A 27,447-nucleotide genomic window follows, 5' to 3' on the forward strand; every position below is an offset into this window, starting at 1 on the left:
AGCACATTCAGTGGTTATCTACTGTTTCCCTTAAGATAACAGGAGATTTGAAGAATGTGATTCCAATAATTCTGAACCTTCAGCATATGATTAATGATGAAAATCATGAAGAATCATTAACACATGAACCTGTATTAATAAGGACTAATGTGTGTTTGACTTTTTTGATAGATTACTGTATAAAGTCAGTATAATACATTATACTCATAAGTTCTGATCTGTCTGTACTGTAAGTTTGTATGAAGAGTTTCGGCACTGAGACAGACAGGACCCATGAATATCACATGTGACTCAAAAGTGTTTTGTTAAAGTAGTAAGTGATTAATGTTAAATAATACCTCTTTAAGTGTATCTTGTTACTGATCCTTGATCTGTATCTCTTCATCCAACAGAAATAAATAAGAGAATAAAGAGACATTGTGGCATTTTCTTTTCCTCATACCATCATGAATATTTGTCCAACAATGCTTGATTTGAAGCACTCATGATTTCATATTTATTTAGGATTTAGGACATTTGTTTGTTTGTTTGTGTGTGTCCAGAAATGTGCGAAAAATGTATGTTTTATTTATAATTAAGATACCATATTTACCAGATTATGTATTATGTAAGATGCAATATGTTAAGATTTTAAATATATAAACTAATATAGCTTCAAAACATAAAAGCAAGTAGCCTAGTAAATAATATAGTTTCTGAATGTTTTCTCTTCAAGAGCAGTGATTTTTCTCTTTCTCTTCACTATTGTTTGATTATTATACTGATAACATCATAAGCCAAGTTCCCATCCAGTTTGATGTTTTGTTATAGACAAAGCAAGTAAGTGCAAAATTTTTTTGCACAATTTGCTGTTTCGGGGCTGTTTCCATCCAGTTGGACTTTTACTGATAAAATGGTGTGCGTGATGATGTCATCCGAAAAAATGCATTGTCGCATAAGTTTTGCTATATCACTAAAAAAAAATCTGCCCTTGAACCGTTTCCATAGACTACATATTTTGGGTTATTTCACCAATTCTTCTTGTTTGCATCCAAAATATTTTTTCAAAATGTACAGAGTAATGAGACAATTGAGATTCATCAGTACTGCTTATTTTCACATATAATGTTATTAAATAGGAAATATAAGAAGACGACGGTGAAGTAGAGCAGCTCGTATGACAGGACTTTACTGCCTTTATTTGACGAAGCGCAGGTTTGGACACAGAGCAGCTCAGTTGTCATCATGTATGCAAAAATATTTAGGGTCAATAAAAAGATGGGTACAGTGAAATATTCAGTCTTTGCTTATTGCAACAATCTTTAACGCCTTGAACATGCAGTCAAGCCAGTCACAGTTTGAGGCGGCCGGGAATGCATTCAAAGCAAAGGAGTTACTCATTCTGGTTTCAGAGTTCAATAATATCAAACGGATGGAACATTTTATTTGAATTCCCTACTAGACAAATTTGTGAAGCAGTATGATTTTCCTACCTACACTAGGTCTATTTGTGAATCCCAGAAGGACAGTGAGATCGTTCCTGTTGTGTCTGCCAGGAAGCAGGTCTTCAGCTCACAATCGTTGTCACGTATTGTCCATCAGCTTTTACATTTACTTAATTCTGCATATTTGTGATATTTACCCCAAGGGCTTTTTTTTTTTTTAAATTGCTCTTTATAATCTTATTAAATGTATGCTTAATGCTTTATTTATGTTTTCAGGCCACTAAATTGCCGTTGTGTAAATGAACGGCCAAAACGCATAAAAAGTTTTCCGTTTTTAGTTGAAAACAGTGTCTCAATGTAAACAGCCCCTCAGTCATTCATTCAAATGATTCCTTCAAATGGCTGATTCATTCAAGAATGATGTTTAGGAATGGGCTATTGAATCTTTGACTCAACCGATTTGTTCAAAACACTGAATCAGTCAGTAATGAAACGAGTGTTGCTGTGAGATGCGCCATGGTTCTGCTGTGATCTTTGTTTGGAACTATTTTCACTGTTGAAATAGAATAAAAAGTAGTATAGTAATAGTAAGTATTGTGTCTAAAATGTAAGTGACTTTATTAACTACTTGTTTATTGAACTGTTGTATAAAAATAGTGTCACATTTTCAATCGTGATCGTGGAAAACAGCACTCCTGGTCCTGGTGTGATGTTATGTAACTGTATCATGTGTTATAAATATAAAAAACCTCCACATTTTGAATTTTTCTACCAGCATGTTTTCTTTGTGTGTGCTTTGCTCATTTGTTTAAATTTCTCCTCGAGAGGCTGCACTAGCGTCATCAGCGCAACCTTGTTACAGTCCACACATTATACATTATATATCATTTATCCATTATCAATCACCACTTATGTAATAGAATCATGCTTGCGTTTTGCTGATTCCCTAGCTATTTTTGTTATTAATGTTTTAATCAGGCTACTTGTCCGGTTGGACAATAAAACTCTCTTTCACTTGCCCCTTCTAAAAAAAAAATCAAGTGTTAACGTCAAGCCCTGGCAAGCCTATGTACTAGGGCTCAGGCCCGACCCAATTTAACCCCTGGTTGTGAACAAGTTGTGCACTTAAAGTTTACTACTTTAACATGCATCAAACAAGCACTAGCTTAAGCCTTGTCTGTGAAACCGGGGGAAGTTTGCTTATTTTTTGTAAGGTATGGCTTCTCAGTGGAGGAAGACCAATCAGTTACTGGTGTACTTTGAATCATCCAAGAAGGGATACCCGGCCTCCAAACAAACAATCAGAAAGTGGACTGTAGAGGCAATTTCTACATCTTAGGAGTTGAGCGTCTGTCTTCACCTCTATTGGTAAGCGCTCATTCCACAAGAAGTATGGCAACTTCTAAAGCCTTAGTGTCAGGGGTCTCCCTTCAGAAAGTATTTGATGCTGTGGGATGGGATGGGCCTCCCCAAACACCTTTATAAGGTTTTACAGTTTGGACCTTCCTTCTACACCTGGTGCTCAAGTGCTCTCGTCCTGAGTTGTGCCTGTACAGTTTCACTCAAGGACAGAAATTAGTCAGTATAGCGCAGTGGGCATCTCCTTCCACACAGTGTCGTCATTTGATGCAGCACAAGTTCTCTCGAAAGGGAACATCTCAGGTTATGACTGTAACCTTTGTTTGCTGAGAAGGGAACGAGACGAGAGTCCCTTAGGCATACTGTACATGTAGCTTCTGTGGTCACACGTCACATAGTGATGCGGCACCAATCAGAATTGGACTAGTTGCATACGTGCTTCAGATGCAGTCACACAGAGGCATTCCCCATAGTGTCCTCATTTGACACATATCATTCCCTCCTGAGGGAACAAAGGTTACAGTCATAACCCAAAACATATTTGCAGTCTAAAGTCTATTGGACAGTTTAAACAGCTACACAAGTTGTCTTTAAATATAAGAGAACGTTAATTCAGGTGATTCAGTACATCGCTAGAATCCGAGAGCACAATCATATTGATTTTTATAACAGTTTTATTGCTCAATGTGTGGGCTATATCGGCAGATGAGGTACTTTCACCAAACATAAACATCATTGAAGAACTGGGGAAAATAAAGAGCATGGAAACAGTAATGAAATCTCTGGAGACTGAAATGGAGCGACTAAGAGCAGAAAACAAAGGTAATGTGATGGACACTACATACATGACAGTTTAGTCCCAGAATAAAATGAAATGCAATCATTCATATATTAATAACACCATATTGTCCATACTGTGATGTCAGCTGTCTAATCTACTAGTTTGACAAAGATTAAGAAAGTGAATCTATATTTCTTCAACAACGCTTTGGAATATAGACACAAGAAGATACTCAGCAGATTATTGCTCAAGTTAAAGCACTTCAAAAAATGAAAGTATGAAAAAGTTATGGAAGTTTAAATTTACTGTAAATCAAATGTACTGTACTAAATATTATATAATATATATATTTTACAAAATTATTTTTACTTTAAAATTACTGTCAAATCAAAGCCATATATCTAACCAATTTGTGTTTGAAATTACAAGTTGATATCACAAAAATGTTCACAAAAAAAAAGTTCCCATGAGATTTTGTTTAGGCGCTGTAACAAAAATAGCCACCGGGTGTCACCGACATTCTATTGATTTTTTAAAATGCATTCTCTAATAAGTCTGGCCAATCACTGCTTAAATCATTACTAAGTTCAGTACTTACAGAAGTGACCACCACTGTTACAGAGCAGAAAGAAAACATCAGAGCTTTAGAGACGCAACAGACGTTTATCCTGGATGAGATGAAGAAGAAAGATGAAGGTACTTCACCAAAACATTCACTCTTTTATCAGTGATCCTCAAAGAAAAACACCAATGCAATACATTGAATAGTGTAAATGTTAGTGTAAAGTTGAGTGTATACTGTGTAAATTGTGTTATCTATTACAATAATCAGTGTAAATGTCATTTAACACAATCTTTATTCCTTCACAGAAATTTCAAATCTTACTCTGAGTCAAGTGGAGTTGAGAAAGGAAAATAGAGGTGAAAGTGTGCTTGAATGATGTTAAATTCAGTGTATTCATTCTCAGTGTAATACAGTAATATATCACAATATTGCTTATGTTCTTCAATAACAGACAGAGAAATAGCTTTTTCAGCTTCACTGATGGAATCTGGTGAAGGATTTATTGGTCCTTTAACCACTGACATCACACTAACCTACAGGAACGTCTTCACAAACATAGGGAACGCCTACAACCCAATTACAGGTAATTATCAATGAAATGGAGTCATAAAACTCAGTTTATAGTAATGAAACCTTCTGCTCCATTCAGACCTCTCTGCAGTTGTGTAATGTGTATAAGAGAATTAAATGATCTGCCATCTTTCTAAACTATTACACAGTGTGTTTGGGAACTGAGAAATCATACAGGAAACAGCTGATTCTGTATCTGCTGTTATTTGATTTAGGTGTTTTCACAGCCCCACTGAAAGGAGCGTACATGTTCAGAATCTCTGTATATGGTGGTGCCGGAGCCGCAGTAACTGCAGTCATTTTTAAGAATAGAAAGCATGTGGGTATGGCTCATGGTGATCAGGCTCAGGGTTCGTTTAACTCCTCAAATGGAGTTGTGTTGATCCTGGAGGTTGGAGATGTTGTCTATGTGAGACTTGGGTCTAATATGAGGATATTTGATAATGAGAATAACCACAACACTTTCAGTGGTTTCCTACTGTTTCCCTTAAGATAACAGGAGATTTGAAGAATGTGATTCCAATAATTCTGAACCTTCAGTTTATGATTTAAGATGTTATGAAGAATCATTAACATATGAACCTGTATTAATGAGGAATAAGGTGTGTTTGAAATTTTTAATGGATTTAATAGGCTACTGTTGTTACGTTTCTGAACGTCACTGTTGAGTACATTGAATATATTGTGTACCATATATCGTGTGGAGCAAGTTGTGTGTGTGTGTGCAGTGCTCTCTCTCTCTCTCTCTCTCTCTGTCGCTCCGTGCTCATTTCTCTGTGAGAGCAGGTGCAGCTGTATTCGTGGGCAGAGCTTAAGTTCATCTGCTGTGGATATAAGCTTTGAGGGAAGTCGGCTTGACGAGTTCTCTCTCCTGCTTCCTCGACATTGTTGCACGTGTGTCAGTGTGCTTCTAGCAAACTGTGTGTGTCATTGTCAGATTAGCCTTTAAAACCTCCTCGTGTGGAGTACAAGTTGTTAGCGGTACAGGCCGGTAAATGTTCAGTTGCCCTTTTCCCCTTTTAAAGTGTTTGTAAGAAGTGGGAGGCCCTTTTTGTTTAATTACCTTTTTCTCCTGATTACTGTTTAGAAGGGAGGCAAGACTTGTGTGTTTTGTTTCATTAACTTTTTCCAGGGGAGATCTAAAATTAGGCAGAACAACCCTCTTTTTTTTATTGTTTTGGCCGACCAAAACCCACTGACTCCAAGCCACCTCTTTCTTTCATACATCAAAGAGAACTTAACCTTAATTTAAGAAATAAACGCATAATCAAACGCTTAAATAATACATTTTTGAGTGTATTTTGTTATTGATCCTTGATCTGTATCTCTTCATCCTACATAAATAAATAAGAGAATAAAGAGATATTATTTTCCTCATATCTTCAGGAATATTTCCCCAACAATGATTGCTTTTGAAGCACTCCTGATATCATATTTATCAGTCCCACCTGGATTTTTTTGTGTGTGATTTTCTTTTTTTTTTATGATGCCTGAAATGCCTGATTGTTTTGGTGGCAATTTCCAGAATGGTGGGCCTAATTTCCTTAAAATGGACAATATGACCAAAATCCTGACTAAGCAAACCACAGCAAAACAAATAGTTGCCCTTAAGTAAAGTTCTAAATAAATATAAGTGAAAATTAAATAAATTAAGTGTTATATAGCCCACTGAATCATTCTCAGATTTTATGCTGACAACAATGGAAGCACTTGGGAGAGAACTGTCAGTAAATCTTATTTCTTAGCACAAAAGAGGACAGAGGTACAAGAGGATTACCAAATCATTGTTTTAAGTGTGAAAATATAGCAAAAGTAACACAGAATTTCAAAATCAATGGACCTGTGACAAGGCCCCTGAAATAATCAGGCCTTCATTTTAAGCTTTCATTTAGGGATGAGGGATTTATTTGCTAGACAAAGAGCAGGAGAAATACCAAGCGAGTGTCTCAGAGCCAGCAAAAGCAATGAAAAGAGTGACACTTTATCTTACAGAGTAAGATGCAGCTTGCAGAAGTGACATGGTTGACATGGTTGTTGTTCACACTAGAAATAGGCCTACCTACTGTAGTATTTTATGATCATTAAAGTCTGTTGAACGTTCGCTACAATGGCCGGTTCTCGCCTCGCCCTGCTTGTCACAGTGAGTTTTTTGGTTGTAGTTATTTAGACATAAATCTGTGACTCTTTTATAAACACAGCACATATTTTACAATTTGTTTAGATGCTTTCGCAGATGTGAGCTCCAGGCCAAATTTCATTTAAGCTGGGTGCACACTGTCCAAGCACACATGCCAGTATGGGCCCACACGGGTCTCCAGTGGGTTAGCCCATGCGGGGCGCATAGCAGTTTTGCCCGTTCGGGCCACCATGAGGGTTTACTCTGGGTAACCCACTGTGGGTTTGCCCACAGAAAACCCACACGGGCCCCCCGGTGTGTTATCTCGTACAGGGCCCACAGAAGTTTTTCACTGCAGGGCCAACATGAGAGTTTACTGTGGGCAGCCCACCATGTTAACAGCACATAAATCATTGTTTTTAAGATTAGACGCTCAAGGCTCAGGGTTAATAAAACTATTTTTTAACGATTCAGTAAAATGTCATAAATGTCATTACATTCAACAGCTCACACCATACTTATGTAACATACTTCTACGTATGTAATATTAAAAAGAACTGTTTGTAATAATTTCTTTCTTTTTCTTTTTTTTTATTTTTTTTATTGGGATTATTGTTCATTAGTTACATTTGCAAAGCAACTTAAAATGTATAATGTGCACATCCTCATGATTACTTAACTTTCCTTTAGGAAAATTGCATCCTATGTTTTGACTTTACTTAAAGCCTTCAACAATGCATTTATAGAGATTAGTAACTTATCACTCACAATAAGTATTTATAAAAACACAACACAGGTATTAATAACAATATATTCACTTATTTGACAGAAATAAATCTGAATTACTAAAATGTCATTGTTATATAATAACATTATAGTGATGCAGGTTGAAAATGTCAACTGTTGCAGTTAATGCTTAACATTGAATCTTCATTACCGTTTCGAAATAATCCATTAAATGAGTTTGATTTGAGCACTAATATTTTCAGTTGCATTCGTCTGTGCGTTGTCTCAAGGCCACGCCCACAACAGTGGAAATATCATGAATATTCACGTAGGGCCAATACTCCACCCACTGGAACAGTTTTTCACAGTAAACGAATATTACACAACTCCGGTGGTGTGAGTGATTATGAGCGTCAGCTGCGTGCTGCACCGGTCTTGTATCTCACGGAGGAGCTCCAGAAGCATAAAAAGGAGCGACGACAGTGAAGGACGAGAGAGGACCAGGCCTGGGTTTATGTTTTGTTTTATTATGTTATGTTTTATTACGTTTGTGTGGATGTAAGGGACTGCCGACATTACTTTTGTTTTGTTGTCTGTTTATTTTATGATCATTAAAGTCTGTTGAATGTTTGCTGGTTCCCGCCTCTTTCCCACATCTACTAACCTTACTACATTGGCCTCACAGACGACTGCCACCCACACAAACATTACCACTCGCACCATTCTCTCAAGGCTCTCGCCTCGCCCTGCTTGTCACAGTGAGTTTTTTGGGTGTAGATATTTAGACCTAAAATCTGTGACTCTTATATGACACCAATACTGTGCGACAGCTATATTTTGAATAAAAAGTAATATTGATAGTGGTCTCACATTAAATACTATAATGAATTTTAATTCTTTTACTAGTGCTTAATTCAGGTACATTAATAGTTACCAGATAAGTCATATTTTTAAACTGTATTTTCATGGAAGTTGAAGTTTAAAAGTCTGGGTGTGTGACAAGGAGAAAATAGTGATTTTGACACCAATAAGGAGGTTGAAAAGTATGAAAAAAATCATAATAGAAAGGTAGTAAAAAGTTGTTAAGGTGGTTTTATTGTTAGTTTGACAAAGAAAAGAGAAATTTGTCCAAAATTATATGTTTTTTTAAAGATATGACCAAAGAACATAAAAGTGTCCATGGTCTAAGAATCGCCCATAAACACAGCACATATTTTACAATATAGAATAACAACATTGTCAGTGGTTGTTTTATTGTTTTTTTCCCTTCAGAATTGGGACGGCCCGCTGCAGAGGATCAGCGTCTCTCGTTGCTGTGGTGGGTCTTTTGCCTGAATGCAGCGTTCACAGTGAGGTGTGCTGTGGTGTGAGTGTACACATGTGACTGCTGGGTTTCTTGGACTAGTGTAGCCAACCCCAATTCTGAATTTGGTAAACTGTGTGTGAGAGTGACCGGTTTTATTGAATGTGGTATTTTCTGTTATCACAAATAAAGATTATTGTTGAAATTGACACCTCTTTGTCTGGTATCTGACTCAGCCTTAACGAACCTGTGAGCCTAGTGTATTTAACCGTGAAGGGCGATCCCCGGTAGTAGCCCCCCCCCGGGGTGGCATAGTTGGTCACTTAGGGTTGTTTCCTAGATACAGTTGACTTTCCCCTTTAATTGGGAAGTGATGGGTGGGCTAAAAGAAATTTAATGTTAACGATTCTAGCCTTTTCCACTTCTCCCATTTACTCTCACTGCCACACATACGTGCTTCAGATGCAGTCATGCAGAGACATTCCCCATAGTGTCCTCATTCAACATCTCATTCCCTCCTGAGGGAACAAAGGTTACAGTCGTAACCCAAAACATATTTGCAGTCTAAAGTCTATTGGACAGTTTAAACAATTATGCAAGTTGTCTTTAAATATAAGAGAACCTTAATTCAGTTGATTCAGTACATCGCTAGAAACCGAGAGCACAATAATGTTGATTTTTATAACAGTTTTAATGCTCAATGTGTGGGCTATATCGGCAGATGAGGTACTTTCACCAAACATAAACATCACTGAAGAACTGGGGAAAATAAAGACCATGGAAACAATAATGAAATCTCTGGAGACTGAAATTGATCAACTAAGAACAGAAAACAAAAGGTAATGGTGCAGTGGTTCAAATAATTCACATTTCATTTGATTTTTTTTCCACTGTTTTGGTACAAAATGAAGAAAACAAAAATGTAGAAAATAAGAACAAATAATCAACAGCACAAATAAATACAGTAGAGCAAAGACACGAATAACAAACAGTGCTTTTTTTCAGGTATCTAACAATAGTTTTCAGGTACAGAAATAGTAGCTAATCAAATGTTAGCAAAAGTAGCAAAACAACATTGCATATAATCTTCACTGTATAAATTAAATAAAGAATTATCATTATTAATAATTAAGTTACAAAAGCTATTCAGTCAAGAGCAATGAGTCATTTCCTTGACTTTTGTTGTTTGATTAAAAAAACACATTCAGACAGAATGGATTTTAGGCTGCTGTCACTTTAAGACGTAATGCACAGATACAGTACGCTGATACTGAACACATGCGTTCTTTCTCCAGTGTTCAAATTCACTTAAGACATAACCTACTATGTTTGCTAGGATACCCGCCAAGACGGGCGTGCTGACATCTTTTTTGTGTAATGTATAGTTTTGTTCATGTTTATGATTTCATTTGTGTCATGCTTCCATTGCTCCTCATGTGCTCCATAAGTCATTTGCTGCGTCTGAAACCGCCAACTTTTCTACTATATAGTAGGTGAAAAGCAGTAGAAGAGCGAATAAGTATGTCCAAATCCTTAGTATTCAAAAAAAGAGTAGGCAAAAATTACCTGGGTGACATACTAATTCTTGCGAGAGTCGGACGTGCGTCTACTTTAAGGATTACTCCACTTTCAAATATAATTTTCCTGATAATTTACTCACCCCCATGTCATCCAAGATGTCTTTCTTTCTTTCGTCAGTCGAAAAGAAATTAAGGTTTTTGATGAAAACATTCCAGGATTATTCTCCATATAGTGGATTTCAATGGCCTCCAAACGGTTGAAGGTCAAAATTACAGTTTCAGTGCAGCTTCAAAGGGCTTTAAACGACACCAGACGAGGAATAAGGGTCTTATCTAGAGAAACGATCAGACTAGAACTGAACGCAGCGTGACGGCAGCTTCACATCCTCTATATCTTCCTCCAGGAAAGTCTTTCAATTCAGTGGAATAGTCGCTCATCTTCATAACATAAAGATCATGTCCAACATATGTTGTGATTTTCTGTTTATACCTTTCTAAACCAGCACAGAAAGGACTTCTGCACTCCGTGACAGAGTCCCACCACCACACACAATGTACAAATACTTAACATTTAAATGAAAAATACAATAAAGCAAAAAGTAAAGCCTTAGGCATGAGACCAGAAAATCAAGACACCTGCTATAAGGTTAAGAAATGTCTCAACTGGAGGTGGATGTTCACTCCAATTTCATATAAACATACCAATATAATAAACAAGAAATAAAGAAATACAAATTAAACAGCAAAGTCAGGTCAGGGTCAGGTTTAAATCAGAGAAACTAACATAAACAAAGCAGCAGCATCGAAGAATGCAATGGGTCCTAAAATTAACTATTCCTCCTAAAAATAATCAAAAGTTGAATTATTTACCACATAAAAATACTATAAACCTCAATAGCGGTAGTTACACATTCCTCCATGTCGTCGCTATAGACACGAGTCCGGCCCATAGGCACAAACGGGCATCAAACCCACGAAAAGGCACAGGATTACAGCAGGAGCATGTTGAGAAAGAGGGCAGCTGCCAACCAACCACTATGAACGATGTTGCTGCAATCTGCAATCCAAATAGAACTAGTAACCTCAGACACACATGTCGATGCTCACTAGTTAGCAGACACATACCTGTTAGACGGCCGGGAAGAACCAAAACCAGAATGGGCGGGCCTCGAGCAGTGACGCACAAGCGGTGATCAAACACACAATGGTGCTTTAAAAGTCCCCTTTTATATATAGACTTTAGACTTTTAGATAAAGACTTTTAGAAATTATTAGTAATAAACTGCCTACTCTGTCTAAAATGGCTATAACAACACTAAAATATCATTTTCAAGTCTCACTGTACTCATAATGTGATATAATTGCAAAAACTAATATCTAAAATGAGCAAATGAAGAGGTAAGCCTTAAAAAAAGGTTATTTGTAATGATTTCATAAAGTTTAAATATGATTTCTTATGATAATACCCTTGAAAGGAAATATATTATTGAACAGAATGAGCCAATGAGTGGTTCTCTGCTGCCATCTGGTGGACAACATGGCAATTTCTTAAAAAAACCCCTATCCTTTCATTTCCTTTAATCCCTCCCTATTCTAGTTTATGCTACTTTGAGCAATGTCTGAAACTTGTATTGTGAGCAATTCTTGTGTCTATTTGCCTCTTCTTGTTGTATTCCTCACTTGTAAGTTGCTTTGGATAAAAGCGTCTGCCAAATGAATAAATGTAAATGTAATGTCAGGGAATGTAAATATAGGAACACTGTCATTCTTCACCTTTTTACTGTTTCAGAGGCATCTTTTGCCCGATCTACATGGAATTTTTCATGCTTGTTTAAAGTCATATGTCACAAATGCTCACCTATTTTTGTGAAGTTCTGAGTTTTCATTTAGGAGTTAGAGGCTTTTGCATGCATTTGACCATGCCCATAGTGATAGCTACCCAAAGGGTAAAATTCAACTTTCTTTTTTGATAATTATTGATCTAGAGAGTCCAGAGAATTGTACTGCACTGGTTTTAATGAGGTTGAGCAAAAAGCCAGGACTAGTTCGCAAAACAAAGTTTTTTACATAATCGCGGATATTTAATGAACAATTTGATTGCCAGCGGTGGTTCTTGAGGCAAATGTATTCAGTATGATATGTTTAGTATGTGTGAAACACCACATAATCACAGAGGCATAAAACTCTAGTGCCACCTAGAGGCCAATTCTTTCAAAATTCTCACAGACCTCTACAACCAGGAGTCAAACATACCCACCAAGTTTTGTTCCGATTGGTCTCCGTTAACCTTGTCTAATAGGTGCTCAAAACTCGTTGGCCAATGGTGGCCATGTTTTTTGAGATATACCAGTGTCCTTATAGACAATCATGGGAACTTGGACAAAGACATTGCAGACCAATTTTCGAGTCGATTGGATTAACCGTTGTGTAGTTAGAGATGTTTGTGTTCAATAATTGTGAATTTTGTTGATTATGTAAAATTTTCAGTGTAGAATAATGTATTATGAGTTGAAAGAAATTGAAGTACACAATTTTGGTATTTATCATTGAACAGTTTAATATATAGATATAGATATAGATAGATTATACATGAATAATAATGTAGATTGTATCAGATATGTTTACAACAAAACTGGTTCAATGTCCACTGTTGTTTACATAATTTATGTACAGAAGTTACAATATAGTATAATAACACATTACCAAAGTTGTTGTTTGTGTAGAATGGTTAGAAACCCACTACATCCTGTGATGTAACTGGTACCTTTGTGAAGGTGGTATTTGTCCTTTGAGGTCAAGGTATGTTGGGTGGTGTGGCATTTGGGCCATTGTTTTCTGCACCAGTGATGTCTATAGTAACTGTGTGTAGTGTGGGCGGAGGTGTTTGTGTGTTATCAGTAGTAGCTACTGATATTTTTGTGTGTATTGGTGTGATAGTGGACATGCGTGTAGTGGACAGTGTGGTGTCATTGAATTTCCTGCTAGACAAATTTGTGAGGAAGTATGATTTTCCTACCTCCACCAGGTCTATTTGTGAGTCCCAGAAGGACAGTGGGATGGTTTCTGTTGTGTCTGCCAGGCAGCAGGTCTTCAGCTCACAATCTTTGTCACGTATTGTGACAGTAGTGGTCGAAATGTCCGTTGTGTGGACAGATCCAAAAAAGTTGCTTGTTTGGAAAAAAGAGGATTATTTGTGGTGTAAATATAACTTATTCTGAAGCATTATTCTCAATAGTGTCCCATCAGCATGTACATTTACTTAAATCTGCATATTTGTGATATTTACCCCAAGGGCTTTTTTTTTTTTTTTTTACTTTATAAAGATTTAAAAATAAAAAATTACTCTTTATAATTGCTCTTATAAAGAGCAATTATATGCAATTGCTCTTTTTTTAATATGCTCTTTTAAAAATATAATTGAACATTACTTAAGTATACTTCATAAAATGAACTTGAAGTACACATACACTCAGTGGAGGAAGACCGATCAGTTCCTGGTGTACTTTGAATCTTCCAAGAAGGGATACCTGGTGTAGGGGAATTTTACAGCTAAAGACCAGATATGATGAATGAAGACCCGGAGTCAGAGTTTTCACATTTAGTCAGAGTACATTCACATTTCCACAATAATTATACTCTAACAGAGTCCACTGAATACGTCATTACTTCAGGTTGAATGATTCCCAAACACCTTATAGTGTCATCATTTGATGCAGCACAAGTTCCCTCGAAAGGCAACATCTCAGGTTATGACTGTAACCTTTGTTCACTGAGAAGGGAACGAGACGCTGAGTCCCTTAGGCATACTTCATAAATGCCTGTAGGGTCTTGCTTCTAATATGTACCGGCTTCCCTGTGTATCTTCTGTGGTGCATACGTGCTTCAGATGCAGTCACGCAGAGCCATTCCCCATAGTGTCGTCATTCGACACATCTCTTTCCCGCCTGAGGGAACAAAGGTTACAGTCGTAACCCAAAACATATTTGCAGTCTAAAGTCTATTGGACAGTTTAAACAATTGTTATTAAAACTAAGAGAACGTTAATTCAGCTGATTCAGTACATCACTAGAAACCGAGAGCACAACAATTATGATTTTTATAACGGTTTTAATGCTCAATGTGTGGACTATATCGACAGATGATGTACTTTCACCAAACATAAACATCCTTGAAAAACTGGGGAAAATAAAGAGCATGGAAACAATAATGAAATCTCTGGAGACTAAAATAGATCAAATAAAAACAGAAAACAAAGGTAACGTGATGGACACTACATAGATGACAGGGTAGTCCCAGCATACAATGAAATGCAATAATCTGCATATTTATAACACCATATTGCTCATACTGTGATGTCAGCTATCTAATCTATTAGTTTGACAAAGATTAAGAAAGTGAATCTATATCTCATTTTCTGTCTATGTATGCACTGATTATTTCTTGAATGATTATTTTAGAACAGGCAAAAGAACTGAAGACTTTGTATGATACAACGATTGACACAAAGATCAAAATGGATGAACTAATAAAGCTGAATCAAGGTTACAAAATACAATTTGTAAATCAAAAGTCACTTTAAAAAGTCTACAAACAGCCAAAATGTTTTCTGTTTTTTTTAAAGGTTAAATTAGTCATTTATAAATGTTGCATTTTTTTATTTATATATTCATAAGCTTTATAGCTCTATGCAATTACTGTTCATACAGAATATAAGTTACACTCTCTGTATAAAAAGTACACTAAAAAAAGCAGCGAGATCATTTGTAAATAATTCATATGTTTGTTTTAGCTCCTAAACTGGCTTTCTCAGCCGCTGTGTTGACCTCGTTTGGACCACAAAGTGATAATGGTTACACACTCTGATTTATATATAACATGATATATGTATAACGCTGTTGAATTAAAAATAAACAAAAATGCAAAATTGCCATACAGGATTTTTTTCATGAATATTAGATCCTTAAAGAATTCACAAAAATTAAGACCATGTTGGAAAAGTTAAGTGCTCTTAATGATGAAGTCAGCCAGGGACTATAAAACAAGAACAAAAGGTAATGTACAATGCTTAAAATTAATGAATAGGAAAGAAATAAAAATAAAAATGAAACAAATTGACTGGAGAGACCAGTTTATTTCTTTGAGCAGAAAGCTTAATGGAAAAACACTTAAAATAGTTTGTAAGGTTTTGTCATCAATGCAGCACTGACTACAAATCTGAAAAAACTGGAGGAGAAGACCGATGCTTCAGGTAAATAATTAACAATTGATTCCCTTTGCCTTTATTTTGAAGTTTAGGGCAATGAAACAAGTAATAACATTACATTAATGAAATGAAAAGATACTTAAAGGATGTTTCTTTTTGTTTGCTTGTTCATTTTCTTCTCCCCTTCTTCTTTTTTTTTTCAGAAAGGGTGAAAGTAGCATTTTCAGCCACACTGTCAGCTTTAGGGAATAGCCACAAATTTATTGGCCCTTATCAAGAAGCAACCTCTCTTGTGTATGAAAATGCGCTAACTAACATTGGAAATGCTTACGACACAAATACAGGTAACAGGTGTCATCACTTTGCTCAAAGAAATTGTAAACATGATGCTTTCAAATTTCAAGTATCAACAGGAATCTTCACTGCACCAGTAAAAGGAGTGTATTACTTCAACTTTGTGGTCTTCAATCCTTGGGGCATGTCGACCGGTGTGAAACTGTTAAAAAATGGCAATTTTGTGGTCGGAGCAACCGATAACCCTCCCGGGCAAGACACAGAGGACACTGCGAGCAACGCTGTCTGCCTTCTGCTGGAACAAGGGGACCAGATCCATCTTCAGCTTTGGGAGAACCGTCGTATCTACACAGATGGTAACAGACGTAACACCTTTAGTGGACACCTTCTTTTTACTATGTAAATTTTCTGGTGTTTCATTTAGATAAAATAGTCAAACTTTCCTGAATCTGTGAAGAAAATAAAAAATAATAAGGTGTTGCAATCCACAAGCAGGCAATAAAGCGTAGCAGCATGTAAACACATACACAAACATAAACATATACATCACATGGTGATCAAGGAGGAATTGAAATACCCAGTGGTGACGCACTAAATGAGCAGCTGAGATGAATGGTTAGTGTCCGTAAATAAAGACAAAGAAACACATGTGACCAATGAAAACAAACTGAATATAATATATATATGGTAAAAAAATATATTTTATCTGGCCAAAATATATTTTAAATATATGGTAAATATATGTTGTAACCAGTGAAGTTCTTTTTACGTTTTTACGTTTTAATCATATTGCTAATGGAGAGTAAAATCTTTGCATTTTAAATCTCAGAAGCATCCAGGTCCTCTCCTTTGTGGATTTCTTCTTTCATCTTTGAATTTTGTCTCAGCAATCACTTTCATTGAGGACTCAAATGCACTTATAATGTGCATTTGAAAGAAACACGACCCTAACATCTTTACAAACTTACAATGAGAAGCGTTAACAGGCCTGTTGTCCAACAAAAGAGAATATTTAATGACATGATTTTACTCTTACTCACTTCATAACGTCAGTGAAATCATATTCTTTTGTGATCTGATGTGGCTTCGATTCATAGTATGAGGTAAAAATACTAAAAGTTTTACGATGTATGAAAACTAAAACTTGATGAAAACAAAAACTTTGGTAACACTTACTGCATAACTAATAAGGAATTACTGAAGAACTAATAGGTAATTCTTCATTAACACTTAAGTCACTACTGTTGACTACTAAGGAAGATGTGTTAACTAATCAGAATGTAATAGAATTTTATGATTATGTTAAGTAACAGTTAGCTAAACAATAACTAATGAATTCTGTCATATCCCCTGAAGAACTACTATTAATTATCTACTAATTAATGTTCAAGAAATATAACTATAAAGTAACTACTAATGAACAGAAAATTATTCATTTTATGATTCAATTCAAAATTTCTTGAGTAAAATTACAAATACTTTGTTAGTCTATCACTTATTATTATGGAAATTATATACGCATTTGTATGCTGCATAATGTACTGCACTCCCAAAAAGACTCATTACTACAGATTGTTCTGAAGTTTTTGCCTGTATAGTGATTAGCTACTTTGTGCGCATGTTTTGTAAGAAATCAGCTTCGGGAAGGAACCCCACCCCCACTGCCTTGCCATAACTATCTAAAATGTTTTATTTATTTATTTATTTATTTACCCAAACACTGGGATGAGGCTGTTGAGTCATTTTTGGGTTATTTTTTCAGTGTTGGGTAGTTTTTGTGTTGTTATTGACCGATATATATATATATATATATTTGAGTCAGAATTATGTGGTAATTATTTATTAATTACTAATGGGTTCCTTAAATCTTCACTTTAGAATACTGTATCAAGTTCTAAGTACTTACTGCAGAATTATCTAATAATTCTCTAATAATTTTTTATTAATTGCTTTATTAATTATTAATGAGTTCCCTGTATTTTCACTTTGGAATACTATTTCAGGTTCTGGAGGTTGGAGGTTGGTTTCAGGTTGGAGCAGGCTCGTGGAAGGCTGGAGTGGCCTCGTGGAAGGTTGGATCGGCCTTGTGGAAGGCTGTAGTGGCCTCGTCAAAGTCTGGAGCTGGCTCGACGACTGGAGCGAAGTCTGGAGCTGGCTTAAACTCTGGTGCGGAGTCTGGAACTGTCTCGGGCTCTGGTGTGGAGTTTGGAGATGACTCTGGCACTGGAGCTACCATCTTATCCGTAGACACTGGTGGGGTGGCCATCTTGTCCGTAGACACTGGGGGAGAGGCCATCTTGTCCGTAGACACTGGTGGACTTGAGTGCAAAGCTGGCGGGCTTGAGTGTGTAGCGGCTGGCAGAGGCTTTGGAATGCCAGCTGCTCGTGCTGAAGTCAGTGGTGGATCGTCCACACTGGACAACAATCCTCTCCTCTCTCGGACGGGTCCATAGATGTGACGTGGCTGTTGGTGATCAGCAGAGACGTGACTCTGGGCGATAAGCGGAGACATGACGTGGCTCTGGAAGATCAGCGGAGACGTGGCGTGGCTCTAGAAGATCAGTTGAGACGTGGCGAGGCTCTGGGAGGTCTGCTGAGACATGGTGAGGCTCTGGAAGATCAGCGGAGACATGATGTGGCTCTGGAAGATCAGTGGAGACGTGGCTCCAAGATCAGTGGAGACGTGGCTTTAATTCAGATCAGTAAAATGTCATAAATGTCATTACATTTAACAGCTCACACCATACTTAACTAAAACTGCACACAGTCAACAAGATAGCAACCCAAGTATGTAATTGCAAGTATGTAATATTAAAAAGAACTGTTTGTAATTATTTCTTTCTTTTTCTTGTTTTTTTTTTTTTAATTGGAATTATTGTTCATTAGTTACATTTGCAAAACAACTTAAAATGTATAATGTGCAGATCCTCATGATTACTTAACATTTTCTTTAGGAAAACTGCATCCTATGTTTTGACTTTACTTAAAGCCTTTAACAGTGCATTTATAGAGGTTAGTAACTATTATCACTCACAATATAAAAACACAACACGGTATTAATAACAATATATTCACTTATTTGACAGAAATAAATCTGAATTACTAAAATGTCATTGTTATATAATAACATTATAGTGATGCAGGTTGCATCTTTATAAATTCATGGAATCGACTGATTAATTAATACTTATAAATCAGTGTAATGGATTATATGGATTATAAATCAGTGTAATGGATTATGAGCATGCATATGCGGATTATGAGTAATCGGATTATGAGTAATGCAGTATATTACCATGTAATAATTTATAGAATATTTAGTCTACTCATAAATAAGTATAAATGGAGCTAAAATTCATTATAATTCAATATAACTTATTTGTCACAATAAAACAATGTAAATGGTTGATCAATGATGGATTTGTTCACTACTATTATTGGTATTCATCAGTTATGTATGTGTATATATTATATATATTATATAGTAGTAAACATTTGAAGTGGATCAAAACCTTTCATCAAAGTTGTCCTAAAACCTTTCTCTTAGGACAACTTAAGTCTTAGGACAATTTTGATTAACTTTTTGATCCACTTCAAATGTTGACTACTGTATTTTATATATATATATTTAAGTTCAAGTTCGTAGGGAAAGAAGAGGACAGGGTCGGCTTTGACTACTGATTGAGCTTTTATTTCATAAAACAAGTCTCCAACAAAAAGTCTGTGCAACTCGCAACAAATAATCCACATCCGCAGAAGGGCTTCACTCCAGTAACGATCTACAGATCAGTCCAAAGGTTCTCAGTCAGTAGTCCCTCTCTCTCTCTCTCACACACTCCTGCTTCTCCTGGCGTATTATCCTGTCTCCACGGCAAACCACCTTGAACTTAAAAGGCTGTAAAGCCAGATACCAACGGGTGATCCGCGCGTTGGTATCCTTCATGCGGTGGTACCACTGCAGAGGAGCGTGGTCCAAACAGAGGGTGAATTCCCGTCCCAGGAGATAATAGCAGAGGGTGAGGATGGGCCACCTGATGGGTAAACACTGTTTCTCCACGGTGATGTACTTAGCTTCTCTCTTAGAGAGCTTATGGCTAATGTACAGCACCGGCCGGTCCTCCCCCTCTATCTCCTGGAACAGGACAGCACCCAGCCCCCTGTCCGACACATCAGTCTGCAACACAAAGGGGAGAGAAAAATCGGGAGAGAAAAAACAGGAGAGTGAAGCAATGGCCCGCCACATAGAGCAGCCTTCACCTGGGTAAAGGCCTGCTGGCACAGCTTCGTCCACTGGACCGTATCTGGTGCCTCCTTTTTAGTTTGATCAGTCAACGGGCTGGTGAGGTCCGAATAATTAGGTACAAACCTTCTATAATATCCCGCCAGCCCGAGGAACTGTCTAACCTCCTTTTTGGTCTTGGGGCGCGGACAGGTCTCAATCGCTGCTGTCTTATCAATTTGGGGACACAACTGTCCATGTCCCAAGTGAAAGCCCAGATACCTTACTTCCACGCGCCCAATCGCACACTTCTTCGGGTTGGCCGTGAGCCCCTCAGGACGGCCCTCAAATGCTGCATATGCCGCTGCCAGTCATTACTGAAGATAATAATATCATCCAGATAGGCAGCAGCATATGCACCATGGAGCCCCAAAATTTTATCCATGAGATGCTGAAAGGTGGCCGGTGCCCCAAACAGCCCGAACGGAAGTGTAACGAATTGGTGTAATCCGAACGGCGTCGTGAAAGCGGTCTTTTCTTTGGATAATGGCGACAAGGGGATCTGCCAATATCCCTTTGTTAAGTCCAGTGTCGAATAAAATTGAGCCGTACCAAGCCGGTCAAGCAATTCGTCCACCCGTGGCATTGGATACGCGTCAAATTTCGACACAGCGTTCACCTTGCAGTAATCCACACAGAACCGCACTGAGCCATCTGTTTTGGGAACCAAAAGTATCAGGCTCGCCCAGTTACTGCTGGATTCTTCTATTACCCCCATTTCAAGCATTGCTCCTAATTCTGCCTGTACTACCTTTTTCTTGTGTTCAGGCACACTATATGGCCGGCTGCGAATCACCACACCCAGCTCTGTCTAGATGTGGTGCTGAATGAGGTCCGTACGGCCCGGTAGGGGAGAAAACACGTCAGCAAACTCTGCTTGTAACTTAGTCAAATCAGTGAGCTGGGAGGGTGAGAGGTGATCAACCCCTGGGGCCAGAGCGAGGGATTGTTTTTTATATATTCGCCTCTGGCCCGAGATCATCCTCCCCGCTAATCACTGTCGCCAACATCACTGATTCTGCCTCATTCCATTTTTTTTAGGAGATTGAGGTGGTAAATTTGACGTGCTCCTCTCCTATCGGAACGTATCACTTCATAATCAAGCTCGCCAACTTGCCGTGTAACCTCAAACGGTCCTTGCCACTTTGCAAGTAATTTTGAACTTGAAGTGGGGAGCAATACAAGCACTTTATCTCCCGGTGAAAATTTGTGCAACTTAGTCCCCCTGTCATACAGTTGGCTCTGTTTGTGCTGTGCTTGTAACAAATTCTCTATGGATAGCCGCCCCAAGGTGTGGAGTTTTGTTCTCAAGTCCAGCACATACTGAATTTAGTTTTTAGCCTGAGAAGGTCCGTCCTCCCAAGTCTCTCTTAGGACGTCCAGCACCCCGCGTTTGTGCCTTGATCAGTGAGGATTTCTTTCGGAATCCCCACTCGGGAGATTAGACTAAACAGTGCGTCCGCAACACTCTTAGCGGAAATGTTGCTGAGAGCCACTGTTTCAGAATATCGTGTTGCATAATTCACAATGACTAATGCAAAGCGCTCTAATGGCCCGATGAGGTCCATACCAATTCTTTCGAAGGGGACCTGCATTAATGGGAGGGGGCGCAAAGGCGCTTTTGGAGCGGCCGGTGGATTTACCAACTGACATTCACGACAAGACGCGCACCACCTGCGCACGTTCTCGTGAATGCCCGGCCAAAAGAATCGGGTCATGAGGCGATTTAGTGTTGCTGTTTGTCCTAAATGCCCAGCCATCGGATTAGAATGAGCCGCTTGCAAAAGCATTTCCCTGCGGCTCTTTGGAAATAACAATTGGGTTGTATCTTCCTTTGTCTGAGTGTTTTGGGTCACTCGATACAACCTATCTTTTATGATCGCAAAATATGGATAAGAAAGCGGACGTCCAGGCTGGATAGGCTAACCGTCGATGGTACTGACCGTTTCAAAGGCATGTTTTAGCGTTTCATCCTGAGATTGCTCCAGAGGAAAATCATCGCGGTCAGAAAGAATAAGTCTTCCGATTTCGCTGTTCCTCTGAGGCTGTACACACTGGTCCCCAGGCAGTCTCTCCCACCTGCACTCGGGCATCCTTATCCAGCGTCTTTTCCCCCCAAGAGGCATACGAGCACAAACAACCCAATAATTTGTTAAATGCCGCACCTCCTGACTTATAGTAACATTTAATTATGTTAGCTATGATGAAAAAAGTATCGTTAAATGTGTTCATTGATTTAAATGATGTATATCATGATGCTAACTAATTAGCATCGTATGCTTAGCATGCTCTAGTATACCAGAGAGGGAGAAGCTGTCGCCCTGTTGCTCCACTGATTATTTCCATTAATTACAGGTATGTTCGATCAATCAGTTCTGTTTCAAAAAGAAAAGAGATTTAGTTGACTGATAATGAATGTATATTGTACAGAGAGTGTGTTATGAGAGAGAATCGGATTAAATTGTTTATGCTGACACACTTTGTGCGGCCTGCACATGGTACGGTGCTGAATATATCCCATGTTTTATTCCATTTTTGATACGTGATGAGTAGAAATATGGGTTTATATGAAACCTATGGTATTATAATTGTTTTATTATAGAATGTTATATTGTATAAATATTTGAATTAATGCATATGTTAATAATGTAATATAGGTATTGTATTTAATATACTATTGTAATATACTAATTATTTTATATTATACACTACTGTGATATATTTATTGTAATAGAATAAGAATATTGACCTGATGTATAAGAAAAACAAGATATTTATATATTTATAAGCAGTATAATTGATTTACATTTATATAATTCTTTTCCATTATTGTATAATGTCAGTCTACTTGTGTATGAAGCTGATGACGCATGTGCTTTTCGCTTCTCCCCGAAAATATCCTGTATGCTCTAGTATACCAGAGAGGGAGAAGCTGTCGCCCCGTTGCTCCACTGATTATTTCCATTAATTACAGTGCTGAATCTCAACAAGTGGTCATGTGGTCCTTGTGTGAATGTGAGAGTGACCGGTCCAGACATGCTACACATGCGCATTAGCTTGATCCAGCATAAAAATACAGGTTTTTTTGTCATGATTCGAGCTTTTGGAAAAAAAATTATGAGACAGTTGTTGTCAGATTTCATTGGTGATTTCAAATATGAAATTTAATCGAAAGCTTGGCAAACAGCTTTGGAGTATTTTATGTTTCCCCATTCAAAGAGATAGGAGCTGCATGATGCCCAGGATGCCCGAGAGGCATTTCAAAGATGGCCGCCGAGTGAAATGACTTGTCTTAAAGGGACTTTGGCATTAACTGCAACAGCTGACATTTTCAAAACATTATTGTGTAATATGATAAATTGCCTGTGCTGTTTTGCCTGATTGCCAGACATTCAGATTTAGGTAAGGACACAATAGAGCAAACAATGAGCGAATAACCTATTCTAATCTGGGATAGTACAGTTTATTACTTAAGCTAGCCTGTTGTGAGTCATCCTTAATTTCTTGTTCATTTCGCATATAGCCAGTGTTTCTGTTAACTACATAAACTACATATCTAAGGAGAATGTTTTATTAATCTTGCAGTCATCATAAACTTTGCAATTTGTTCTTTATTATATAATGCAGTGCATAAAGCTTTAAAGCATTGTTCTGATGGCCCAGTCTTTCTTATATAGGCCAGCAGTTACCTCAAGAATATTATTCTATTGTTTTTCATTTTGATTTTGTGATGCATATAATCATCATTCAATTCAATTCAATTCACATTCATTTTTATAGCGCTTTTCACAATTCATATTGTTTCAAAGCAGCTTTACAGAGAATGTCAACATTACAATTTAAAGAAGAATGCAGTTAGCAAATAATGTAATAATTTAGGCAATTAATTTACAAACACTGTAAGCAATTTACTTGAAGGTAGAAGCAATGAGCCCCTGGAAAAGTGAATTACATATTAACAATAATTAGGATATATAGAAATTTGGGAATGTGCATGTTGATCCAGATGATTGTGTCTTCTGAAGTCCTCACAGGAGTTGACGCCATCTCTTCACAGGTGTTGGTCATCTGAGGTCTTCTTAAGAGGCTGGATCCAAGCTGAAGCTGATGTACTCTCTAGTCACCTTGTCATGTAAAGTTACTGTCTGTTTCAGACTGGATGTGAGTGTTGAAGTCACTGGTAGCTCTGTCAGTGTGTGATCTGGACATACATGGAGGCTGTTCTCATTGAGTGCCAAGACCCTGTTTTAATCATCTCAGACATTCACTTAACTTTGCTTTGTTAGAGTTGATGAAAAGCATACAACTGTAAAAACAATCCAAATAAAACACTAAAAAAGATGACATATTTCAATTGTTTACATGCACGTCACATTAACATCAGAGAACAATGAACACGGAAATGTGTTGTTGAATTATTGAAATATTAATTTATTAATCTCAGGGGGACTTCAAGTAAATATTTTAGTTCAACAGAGTTTGGCTGACAAAAACGTTTGGAAATCCCTGCCCTGCACATCCGGCTAGTGAGGTCAAAAAACGTGCTCTGATGATGGAAGTGATGTCTCGCTCTTATACTTCAATGAGTGCGAGAGCTCACTTCACTGTCAGAGCGTGATCAGACCTCACTAGCCGGATGTGCAGGGCAGTTGGACATAGTGGTGTTTTAGAGGTAAAAAACTGTATAAATACTGTTCAGTTTCTCGCACAAACCGATCGTTTCGTGTCTTAGGACATCAATGTGTCGTCACGAGCCGCAGGGTTTAATTTGGATTTGTCTGTGCATGTTTATTTGACTCTTATTGATCGAGTTCCCATTGACACTCATTATACGGCTGACAGACAGCAACGGTTAGGAGTTAAAAATCATCATTTGTGTTCTACTGAAGAAACAAAGTCACCTACATCTTGGATGCGCTGGGGGTAAGCAGATAAACATCAAATTTTCATTTTTGGGTGAACTATCCCTTTAATAGTTACCAGATAAGTCATATTTTTAAACTGTATTTTCATTGTGAAAGTTTAAAAGTCTGGGTGTGTGACAAGGAGAACAGTGATTTTGACACCTATAAGGAGGTTGAAAAGTATGAAAAAAATCATAATAGAAAGGAGGTAAAATGTTTTTAAGGTGCTTTTATTGTTAGTTTGACAAAGAAAGAGGAATTTGTCCAAAATTATATGTATTTTTAAAGATATGACCAAAGAACATTAAAGTAGTACCCATGGTCTAAGAATCGCCCATAAACACAGCACATATTTTACAATATAGAATAACAACATTGTCAGTGGTTGTTTTATTGTATTTTTTTACCCTTCAGAATTGGGACGGCCCGCTGCAGAGGATCAGTGTCTCTCGTTGCTGTGGTGGTGGGTCTTTTGCCTGAATGCAGCGTTCACAGTGAGGTGTGCTGTGGTGTGAGTGTACACATGTGACTGCTGGGTTTCTTGGACTGTGGCCAACCCCTGAATTTGGTAAACTGTGTGTGAGAGTGACTGGTTATATTGAATGTGGTATTTTATGTTATCACAAATTAAGATTATTGTTGAAATTGACACCTCTTTGTCTGGTATCTGACTCAGCCTTAACGAACCTGTGAGCCTAGTGTATTTAACCGTGAAGGGCGATCCCCGGTAGTAAGCCCCCCCGGGGTGGCATAGTTGGTCACTTAGGGTTGTTTCCTAGATACAGTTGACTTTCCCCTTTAATTGGGAAGTGATGGGTGGGCTAAAAGGAATTTAATGTTAACGATTCTATCCTTTTCCACTTCTCCCATTTACTCTCACTGCCACACATACGTGCTTCAGATGCAGTCACGCAGAGGCATTCCCCATAGTGTCCTCATTCAACATCTCATTCCCTCCTGAGGGAACAAAGGTTACAGTCGTAACCCAAAACATATTTGCAGTCTAAAGTCTGTTGGACAGTTTAAACAATTACGTAAGTTGTCTTTAAATATAAGAGAAGCTTAATTCAGTTGATTCAGTACATCGCTAGAAACCGAGAGCACAATAATGTTGATTTTTATAACAGTTTTAATGCTCAATGTGTGGGCTATATCGGCAGATGAGGTACTTTCACCAAACATAAACATCATTGAAGAACTGGGGAAAATAAAGACCATGGAAACAAAAATGAAATCTCTGGAGACTGAAATAGATCAACTAAGAACAGAAAACAAAGGTAATGTGATGGACATACATGACAGGGTAGTCCCAGAATAAAATGAAATGCAATAATCTGCATATTTATAACACCATATTGCTCATACTGTGATGTCAGCTGTCTAAACTACTACTTTAAGAACAAAGATTAAGAAAGTGAATCTATATTTCTTCAGCTCTCATTTTCTGTCTATGTATGCACTGATTATTTCTTGAATGATTATTTTAGAACAGGCAAAAGAACTGAAGACTTTTTATGATACAACGATTGACACAAAGATCAAAATGGATGAACTAATAAAGCTGAATCAAGGTTACAAAATACTTGTAAATCAAAAGTCACTTTAAAAAGTCTACAAACAACCCTAGGAAAAATTGAAAAGGCTGTTACAGCTTTTTTTTTTTTTTTTTTTTTTAAAGGTTAAATTAGTCATTTATAAACACTGATTTTTTTATTTTTATATTCATAAGCTTTATAGCTCTATACAATTACTGTTCATACAGAATATAAGTTACACTCTCTGTATAAAAAGTACAATAAAAAAAAGCAGCGAGATCATTTGTAAATAGTTCATATGTTTGTTTTAGCTCCTAAACTGGCTTTCTCAGCCGCTGTGTTGACCTCGTTTGAACCACAAAGTGATAATGGTTACACACTCTGATTTATATATTATACATTATATATGTATAACGCTATTGAATTAAAAATAAACAAAAATGCAAAATTTCAATACAGGATGTTTTTCATGAATATTAGAGAATTCACAAAAATTAAGGCCATGTTGGAAAACTTATATGCTCTTAATGATGACGTCAGCCAGGGACTATAAAACAAGAACAAAAGGTAATGTACAATGCTTAAAATTAATGAAAAGGAAAGAAATAAAAAGAAAAATTAAACAACTTGACTGGCCACACACTGGAGAGACCAGTTTATTTCTTTGAGCAGAAAGCTTAATGGAAAAACACTTAAAATAGTTTGTAATGTTTTGTCATCAATGCAGCACTGACTACAAATCTGAAAAAACTGGAGGAGAAGACCGATGCTTCAGGTAAATAATTAACAGTTAATTCTCTTTGCCTTTATTTTGAAGTTTAGGGCAATGAAACAAGATCCAACAAGTAATAACATTACATTAATGAAA

The 27,447-nt window shown here is 37.3% G+C and overlaps 2 protein-coding genes across 8 annotated transcripts in view; both read left to right on the forward strand.

Annotated features, from left to right (window-relative positions):
• Positions 1-3,389: 3,389 nt before the first annotated feature.
• LOC125245152 (complement C1q-like protein 4) overlaps positions 3,390-27,447 on the forward strand; it is a 49,858-nt gene continuing 25,800 nt past the window's right edge. Inside the window, exons 1-4 of one of the 4 annotated variants that reach the window (XM_048155643.1) lie at positions 3,393-3,605; positions 4,186-4,260; positions 4,435-4,485; positions 4,581-4,712. In XM_048155643.1, coding sequence (XP_048011600.1) covers positions 3,545-3,605; positions 4,186-4,260; positions 4,435-4,485; positions 4,581-4,712 — 319 coding nt within the window. In that variant the 5' untranslated portion in view covers positions 3,393-3,544. Of the gene's footprint in view, positions 3,606-4,185; positions 4,261-4,434; positions 4,486-4,580; positions 4,713-26,071; positions 26,322-27,306; positions 27,355-27,447 lie in introns of those variants that run through there. The other 3 variants (XM_048155644.1, XM_048155642.1, XM_048155646.1) reach the window with 3 other exon arrangements.
• LOC125245141 (fibroin heavy chain-like) lies at positions 8,790-23,130 on the forward strand. 4 transcript variants are annotated; one of them, XM_048155627.1, is made up of 5 exons: positions 9,442-9,680; positions 15,563-15,612; positions 15,771-15,911; positions 15,981-16,217; positions 17,865-23,130. In XM_048155627.1, exons 1-5 carry the CDS (start codon positions 9,514-9,516, stop codon positions 18,074-18,076), a joined length of 807 nt encoding a protein of 268 aa, XP_048011584.1. In that variant the 5' UTR covers positions 9,442-9,513; the 3' UTR covers positions 18,077-23,130. The 4 variants fall into 4 exon arrangements, 3 of the variants coding, with proteins under 3 accessions (XP_048011586.1, XP_048011584.1, XP_048011585.1); XM_048155628.1 differs by lacking the exon at positions 9,442-9,680 and adding an exon at positions 13,797-14,619 and having other exon boundaries at positions 15,565-15,612; XR_007179439.1 differs by lacking the exon at positions 17,865-23,130 and having other exon boundaries at positions 9,460-9,683; positions 15,565-15,612; positions 15,981-16,540.

Source organism: Megalobrama amblycephala, linkage group LG14, assembly GCF_018812025.1.
Source record: "Megalobrama amblycephala isolate DHTTF-2021 linkage group LG14, ASM1881202v1, whole genome shotgun sequence".
NCBI classification, from domain to species: domain Eukaryota; kingdom Metazoa; phylum Chordata; class Actinopteri; order Cypriniformes; family Xenocyprididae; genus Megalobrama; species Megalobrama amblycephala.

What these genes read in the sequence shown, in the direction of transcription:
- LOC125245141 (XM_048155627.1), top strand. Translation starts at nt 9,514, where the DNA reads ATGTTGATTTTTATAACAGTTTTAATGCTCAATGTGTGGGCTATATCG. An exon ending in CAACTAAGAACAGAAAACAA is followed by an intron (nt 9,681 to 15,562) that starts AAGGTAATGGTG and finishes TGTCATCAATGC; the next exon opens with AGCACTGACTACAAATCTGA. An exon ending in GGAGAAGACCGATGCTTCAG is followed by an intron (nt 15,613 to 15,770) that starts GTAAATAATTAA and finishes TTTTTTTTTCAG; the next exon opens with AAAGGGTGAAAGTAGCATTT.